Source organism: Polypterus senegalus, chromosome 3, assembly GCF_016835505.1.
Source record: "Polypterus senegalus isolate Bchr_013 chromosome 3, ASM1683550v1, whole genome shotgun sequence".
In the NCBI taxonomy this organism is placed as follows: Eukaryota; Metazoa; Chordata; class Cladistia; order Polypteriformes; family Polypteridae; genus Polypterus; species Polypterus senegalus.
Genome location: NC_053156.1, coordinates 97,711,948 through 97,720,860, shown reverse-complemented (window position 1 = coordinate 97,720,860; position 8,913 = coordinate 97,711,948). Strand labels below are relative to the sequence as shown.

The 8,913-nt window shown below is 35.2% G+C and overlaps 1 protein-coding gene across 1 annotated transcript in view; it reads left to right on the top strand.

Annotated features, from left to right (window-relative positions):
- The first annotated feature begins 1,514 nt into the window (after positions 1 to 1,514).
- The window catches only part of man1a1 (mannosidase, alpha, class 1A, member 1), a 458,739-nt gene continuing 451,340 nt past the window's right edge, over positions 1,515 to 8,913 (top strand). Inside the window, exon 1 of the mRNA XM_039747655.1 lies at positions 1,515 to 2,272. Coding sequence (XP_039603589.1) covers positions 1,757 to 2,272 — 516 coding nt within the window. The 5' untranslated portion in view covers positions 1,515 to 1,756. The remainder of the gene's footprint in view (positions 2,273 to 8,913) is intronic.

The following is an 8,913-nucleotide window of genomic DNA, read 5'->3' as shown; positions in this document are numbered from 1 at the left end:
CATTTGTGAAGGTTAGCAGTGATAAATAATAATAGAATCAGTCATTTTTTTTTTTAGTTATCTTAGATGGCTGTATAGATTTTTTACTGTGACATTAAATAATATATTTTACATTGGTTAATGGCAAAAGAAAATCCATGTATTAAACGTGAAGATTCCTTGTTGTAAAGAAGAATAGATATGAAATAGTCAAAGTGCTAAACATTTATTAAAGTCACTGTATATTTCATTTGAGCCATTTTTAGTTTACTGTCACATAAATAACAGAAAGTTTTATTTACTTTCTAATTATATTGTTTCTCACACACTAACTTTCCAACCTATTCACCTCACTGGATGTTGAACTATTCTTTGTCATACAATACTAAAGCCATTCATAACAGCGACAGACATGAGACTAGGCAAGTGGAGGCTCATGTCATGCTGTATTATAAATCTTTAGGCTGGGCTTCTGCTGATTGTGTATGACAGGAAGAGCAACTGATGAGTTTCCTGGCAGCTTTCTTGTAAAGATGACAGGAGAAACTGTAATTGAGATACCACAGAGCAAAATAGTGTTTTAAAAAGTTAGATTGTTACACTGAAATATTACTCTTAATGTTCAAATTGTTACATGCAGGAACATTAAAACTACTGCAGAAATAATGGGATTCTAAATTAACTAAAAACTAAATGAACAAAAGTCATGTAAAAATAAGATATTAAATGCATGTACCTTAGAAGTTAGTTTATAAAAGAATGATTAACATGGGCGCACATGACAGAGAGAGAGAGAGAGTTAGAAATACAAAATAAATTTAAATTTGTGTTATTGTGAGAAAGGTAAAAATTGAGAATGCTTAAGTCCTATTTTACAAGTAGTGTACATTAAAAATTACAATAATGATTCCAAATTACTTAGAGGAAAGAAAGCACAAAAAAGAACTAAAATTGAATTAGAAATGAAAAGATATATTTGAGCTAACATTTACAAGGTTTAAAAATCCCCTATTACTTAAGAAACAACAAAAACAGACAACATCAGTTTCTCAGATTGTTTTTTTCAGCACTGCATTATCACCAAACTCAAACAATCTACTACATTGATGACTATTTTAAAAGCAACTATTTTTAAGCTACAGCAAGAAATTATCATAAGCGTGTGTATGGTGCTGGGGGGCTCAGAAATTAATATTTAAAGATGGCCACGTAATGTTAAAACTAGCGGAATCTGAAAAAAAAGAAAGACATAATAATCGAAAAGCGTCCGCCAATTTAAGTATTATACATGCAAAGCGTAATTTTCATTTTTAGCAGAAAATCATACTTAATATTCAAATTACTCTTTAAGCATCTATCCGAGAGAGAGAGGGCGCGAGAGAGAGAGAGAGAGCTCAAATGAGCGCCTCCGGTGCGTGGCCACGCCCCCTCAATTGTCAGTTGCTTTCTGTGCGAAGCAAGGTAACCTCTACCATTGGTTGAATGTCTCTGTCGATCAGCATAGGTTTGCCATTCCTTCCGCTGTGCTAGAGACGTGGGAGGTTGTCTTATTGCAGATGTGTTCCAGCATGGGCAGTTGAAACAACAGGGCGCGTTTCAGTATCGTAAGTTTGCAGATCGGGTCTTGTTTCTGAAGGCGAGACAAGTGACAGACGAGATAGTACCTTTGAGGGGCAACGTAATCTGACAAGTTTGAATACTTCTTTAAACTACTAATTTTGAGTCGACTTATCCTTTTTGGATATACTGTGAAATTTTACAGACTACAATAAAAAAAATGCCAGCCGTGGCACTGTTGCCTTTTACGATTACGCCAAGTAGGAAGTCGTCAAGTCCGAGTGCTTTCCGACTCACCGAGAAATTTGTTTTGCTTTTAGTTTTCAGCGCTTTTATTACTCTTTGCTTTGGGGCAATTTTTTTCTTGCCGGATTCATCCAAGTTACTAAGCGGTGTATTTTTCAACTCCGGCGTAGAGACGGATACAAGCAAGACAGGTACGGATCGCGATGCCAATATTTTCGGGGCGGACAGTGTGGAGAGAAAGTTAGCAAAGATTCGAAAAGATCATGAGAAGGCACTGAATGAAGCCAAGGATACACTGCAGAAGAAACCCGACGAGATCAAGCAGGATATACTGAGCGAGAAAGATAAAGTTGCCCAGGAGAATATGGTCTTCAAAACGAATGGGGGCGATGCCGCTTTGCCATACCTCGACTTCAAGCGACCACCTGGGGCTGTGGGGCGGGAGCCAGCCGATCCGGAAACCAGGCAGAAAAGAGACAAAGTTAAAGAGGTAAGCTGATAATATGCGTCATCTTTCTGGGCATCTGAAGGAGACATCACCTATGAGCAGTGCTCACCTGTGGTGGAGGACGGAGTGCGCGCCTGCGGGTCAGGAGTCATTATGGTCGTGGACTGGGGGAGGGGATGGTATAAAGCTGTCAGATGACAAAAACGTGACAGGAAAGGAGCCACTTTATTTTGTTATTAGAGAAATTATACCGTGACGCGGAGCTCCCTGGACGGCGGGCTGAATTCTGGAGCTGCTGTTGTGCCCGCCGATCCGGTTTAGGAGCGTGTCGCTTAGTGAGCCCGAGAGACGAAACTGCAGTGCCCGTATGACAAGGGCGCACGCGACTACCAGCTCTCTTTTGTACATTTTATGACAACTTTTAGTTAGGCGGTCCTGTCATTGCTCAAAAAGTTAACCATCGAGGAGCTATTACGAGACGTTTGCTAACTCGACCTATGAACAGCGCTGCCGCGTGATGATTTTGTAAGAACTGAGATGAGAGTCATGCTGGGGAACTAGTAGGACCGGCTTGATGGCTTGTGAAGCGATATCTAGTATTTATTATACGTAGCCATCGAAACGCTATTTTGTACAGTGTTACAAATGTTCTTATCAGGTAGAGGATAGCTGAGAGCCCCTTTGAGTGCAGCCCTCCCAGAGCCGTTTGTTTTAGTTACAAGCGCAAGCATAGCAGCGGCGGCGCACGCAGCCTACAGGCACTCTGGGAGCTGCTTGTGTCGTGGGGCTTCTTAACACAAGCGATCAGCCCAAATACACATCAAAAACATCGGCAGTTAAGGCACCTCTGGTTTTATTTTATCCACAGTTCATTTTATGAAACGTGACTGGAAACCTGCAGAGTGAAGTACCGCATCTTTTGATATGGTTAAATTATTTTATTTTCTAATGGTTATTTTTTTAAATGAGCGTGCTTATGTAGCGAGCCATCACTTGACATTTTCCGCTGTCCTTTAAAATTTAAAGCATGGGATGCAGGTGGCCGCATCATCAGTTTCCAGCCTTTCAGTGTCAAACACCATCCATCTAGCGATTTAGGTTGCATTGTGTTATCTCCATAATCTATACTGACTTTTCAGGTTGCTCAATTACCAGACCGCTTGCAGAATATTCAAGAATGCATTTTAGTGTAACAAGACAACAAAATAAAAGATAATTTATATATATTTTAGATCACACATAAACCTTGAGAAACAGCCTGTAGTTGTTCAAAGTTTAAATTATGAGATGGATGTCCATATTTATAAGAGTTGAAAGTGTGTGGCATACAATTGGTAGGTGATTGCTTCTTTCTACACTTGTAATGCATAGATACTGAAAGTTGTTCTGGATAATTGCTTTTCAAACCCGGCACAATCCAGGATGATAGACACACATCTTTTTTAACCACTTGAGTTTAACACCGGTTCACAAGGTTAGAAATGACTTCTATCTTGCAGAAACATATTCGGGTAACAAGTGCAAGGTGGGAATCAGCTTTAGATAGAATGCCAATCCAATGCAGGGCACACACGCGAGCAATGTAAAGTCATCCATCAACCTAAGCGCATTTGTTAGAGCTGTGCTAGGCAATAATAGTTGCAACCAAAGAAAATTAAAGACACATTTCATGTGCAGTTGCCTTTGCTTGTACAATAAAAAGCAAGATCTTGCACAAAAGTGAATGGATAAACTGTTTTAATAGACAAAAGAAACTTTAGAGCAAAGCAGACAGCTTTAAACATTAAGAAAGATCATTTAAGTGTTGATCCTTTAAAATGTTCCAGATTCTTTATGGTACAAGATCTAATATATGCACCATTTTTTCAATACCATCCAATATTTTAGTTTCTATGAGGATATAATATGGCCTGTTTTGTCAGTTTTATACTTTATTCATCCTGACTTTTATGTAAGATTATATTTCTTTAAAGGTTACTATTGATCATTTGAATACTTGTTTTGACATTTAGTGACTGTCTTATGAGTTTTCTATACATCCATTATTATTTATCTTCTCTTGAAGTTAATATTCAGAAAACATATTTTATTATAATTTGGTACAGTTTTCTTCCCCTTCGGATATTTTTTATCCATTAGGATCCATCTGTCACATATTTGTGGAATAGTAACCCAGTTGTGCATTGACCACACTGCAAGTTGCAGCTAGTGCAAAAGGCAATCTTCAAGGAGCTGTTTGCTTTTTGTAAGAGTGGCACAGTAATAAGATAGTATAATAAGATTGTATTATAAGATAAGAAGTTTTATAGTAACTTGCTACAATTTCCTTCATCATCTCTCTATATTACAGAATATCTCAAGATTCTGTCTTTAAGCTTTATATCCAGGAAGTATCTTTGAGCTGTCAGTAAACAATTTGTTAATATTAGCTTAAGAATTGAATAAAAACCTGTTATCATTCTTTTTAAATGACTGTTTTTATATATGTCAATGTCAATTTATTTATATAGCACATTTAAAACAACATAGGAATGCTGTCGCCAAAGTGCTTTACAATAATAGAATAAAAGAAAACATACAAATAACATAAAGAACATAAATAGAAAGAAAATATATGAACATAAATATAATAAATGGAAGTAATGTTACATAATCACAATGAGGAAACCATCAGTATTACTGAAGGTCACGGAATGCAAGTGAATAGAAATGAGTCTTTAATCTTGTTTTGCACAGTTCAATTGTTAGACGACTCCTTTATGTAATGAGGTAAAGAGTTCCACAGGCGAGGAGCAGCAGCTGCAAATGATCGGTCCCCCTTAGTTTTACAGGTACTACGAGGGATAACAAGAGACAACTGACCAGAAGATCTAAGCACTCTAGATGGCTGGTGTAAAGCACACAATTCGGATAAATAGGCAGGAGAAAGTCCATGTAAAGGTTTAAAAACTAGCAACAAGATTTTAAATTCAATTCGAAAACAGACGGGCAGCCAGTGTAAAGAAGTTAATATTGGAGAAACAGAATCATACTTTCTTGCCCCAACCAGGAAGTGAGCGGCAGCATTCTGGACCAACTGTAACCTGCGTATCGGGGATTTGCTATTTCCAGAATACAGCAAGTTGCAGTAATCAAGGCAAGAAAAGTTAAAAGCATGAATAGCTTTCTCAGGATCCCTAGAAGATAAAAAAGGCTCGATCTTACCTAATAGATGAAGCTGGAAAAAGCAACTCTTGACTACGGAATTAATCTTTTCTAAAAAGAGAGGTTACTGTCAAAGATAACACCAAGATTGCAGACTTGAGGTTTGCAAAACCTATAAGCATGTTGCAAACTGTATGTTGCAGACAGCATGGAGTATGTATTTACATTAAGTAAGCACTAAGTATGTAAAAATACATTTTACTCCTATTTGTAGAAATAGACTAATTAAAAAAATAGCAAATGTAAGATATTTGTTAACACATCATTCTTTAATTTGAACAGTAATAGTCATCCTAGCCCTGATTTAAAGCCATGTCCACTTGTTATCATCAGCTTGATAAATGATTAAAAAAAATTTGTGAAACATAAAGAAAAAGTAGTAGTTGAAAAGAATTTTAAATGAATTTTTAGGACTGACACCAAATGTACGCTTTAAACGTAAGCTTCAATTAAACTGCTTCCAGTTGGACATTTTTACTTGATATGAAATGTTGTTTTTGTGACTAAGTAAAAGTGTAATGTATTTATGTAAATAATACTGGAGCTATTCTGGGTTTTGCTTTGTTAGTCACAACATCACTGAAGAGATTTGCAATTGTTCTGACTCATATATTAAACCAGAATTGCTTGTGTTCTATTTTTATCAGTTTTTATACCTCTAATACATCTTGTTGTATGCCACATATGTAAAATATTGAATTTTTAATTTTAAGTGGGAAGCTAAGCATGTTAGCTTTTGGAAATGCATAGTTACTGTGTTTCATATGAGTCTGCAGTACTTTTGAAAATGAAGGAGGGTTATCTCCAAACTTAAGTAGTTTGGTTTGTAGTTTTATTAAGTAAGAACCACCTGGCAGTGCTTTAAACATGGTTTTAGAGTCTCTCTTTTTTTGTGTTTTTTTTTTTTTACAAAAAAGAGTGTAAGTGAATCCATAACATTTTCCATAGGGTTTGCTCTTTTGATTCATAAAATTCTAATGTCAACTGAATTTGTTTTTATTTAGTCTGAGTAAAGGGGAGACACACTACAGGACAAAAGTTTTAAACACCTCCATTTTACCAGTTTTTCTTCAGATTTAATCGGTTGAAATGCAATGAATGACCTAAAATGTTGAAAAGGTAAGCAGTAAACCTGCCAGAGATTTAAATAAAAAGTTTAGGATAGCAAAAACTGTAAAAAAGGAAATTTTAAATATTACAAATGGGCCTTCTTCAGGGAATATAGTTTACAACCTACAGATGTTCTGCAGCAGTTAATGTAAACTAAGCCTATCAAGGTGAAGCAACTGATTTGCACAGGTGTCTCAACCTCTGTTGATTACTTAAAAATCCTACTGTCAGTTATAAAGCAGATTTGGAGCAGACTGTGTTACTATACTCTCAGAAGTACTTACCCACAGCAAGATGCTGTGATGGAACATACAGGTAATATTTGTGATCTTAAATCTTTAATGGCATAGTGCTGTTTCATATTACCTTTAAGATGTGAATAGCTTTTGTATGATTTCACCTTGAAATAGGCCTTAAGCATTTGTATTCTGATTAAAATAGCAGTCCTATTTTGCAAACCTGTCTGCTTGTTTTTGCTGGCATGCTTATTTGGAAGCACCTGTGTGTAAATGTGTGTTCAGAATGTGTCATGTGATGGACAAACATGATTAATCTTGAACTTATGATGTAATTTAACAACATATATGTGGCACCAAATAAAAACATGTTAAATCTTTCCCCAGAATCAATTGTCCAATACACGGTAACAAAGGGAAAATGATCTTGGCAGATTTTGATATAAGGTAGGAGCAAACCCTGGAGGATGCGTTAGTCCATTGCATAGTACATTCTTTCCAGCAGCGATTCTTGCTAATAATCGGGTCAATTTGGAGTTGCTCAATAAATGTTAAAGCACACTTATAATAGCATGGTAACCTGCACAACTGCATGTTAGTTGATTTCTTTAAGGTTTAATGCAAAAGATGTATATTTTATTCCAAAATTAAATTGGGAATATTACAACTTAAGTTGTGAATAGGTCGCATAATCTAATTTTTGTCTTTGTATTGCTGTTAATAATAGTGGTGTTAATTTAAAGAATTAAGCACTTTGCTTGTAACTTACCCCTTTTGTTTTTCCAAAAATAAATTAATAAAATTAAAATTTGTTATGTTAAATAATTCTGTGTGAATTAGTAAGATGTGACATGTCTGTTGTACTCCAAATCAGAAATGCCATTCTTGGAGAATTTTGATGTATACTAAATTGACATGCCATATGGCATTATTTTGTCAGGTGCTGCTGTAATGGTTTCACTATATGGAAGATAAATGAGTTATAACATATGTAAGAACATCACATTTGGTTATTCCAAGTCTCAATTAAATTGTCTTGATGACATTTTAAAAGTAAAAAATAAAAGTCAGTTCATTTATGTAGCAGTCATGTTTCTGTGAAAAGGAAAGACTTACCATGTGCCTTTAATGTACAAAAAATAAGAATACTGAAAGACAGTGCTAGAATATAACATAAGACAAAAAACTACTGCAAGATATTGTAATTATAAAATAAAAGGTTTTACATTGAAATCAATATTTTAGCAAAATTTTCTGTTTCCTGTTTCCATTGTCAAACTATATAGAGGAAGTTTAAGTCATTCCTGTTTTCCACATAGGAATGTTTATCATTATGTCACAGTTTTTAATACACCATAGGAAATGAATTGGTTGCTAGTGCTTAGACCAGTATGTCACTTAAAGTTTTCTACTTACTAAGCATTATTTTAAAATTTAATTTTGGTTTCCTGTAATTTGCCTCTAAATTAAAAACAATAACATTTCAGCCGTATCACAGGTCAGTCTCCTACTTTTCTAATATGGAACTGTAGAAGGTGCACTAAAAAGAACTTCACTCTGTCAGCATTGGTACCTGGTGTTGACAAAAGCTTTTGTTACTAAAGTAACCAAAAAAGCAAATCAGACAATATTGCTTGCACAGGAGTGTAGAACACTCTCAGATTTCAGGATATTAGGTTCAGAGAGGCAAGTTCAGTGTACATAGTACAATGAAATTCTTACCTCCTTTTCTCTGAATAAAAGTGTCAAAAATGCAATACAAAACAAAAGACATGCACACAAAACAGTTGCTCTGTTTTTTTTTATCAATATTTATACTTTTCTTTTAAATACTTTTAAATTACTACTATTAACATTTATGGAACTGATTTCTATCATTGAAATATCACCATCATATAAATTAGATGTTCCATTCTGGATTGGTTTGTTTTTATCCAAAAAGTCATAACTTCGACTGCTTTTGAGGTTCATATACAGAGTATTTGAAGTGTAACTGGCATAGAAATAATGGTGGTGTAAGGAAATTTTATACTAGGTTTGAGGCATGATTCAGTGTCTAGAGTTGGAAAAAGTACTACACAATCAATGGAAGTTGAAGTTTTACTACGTAGACAAAATTTCACTTTAAGTAAA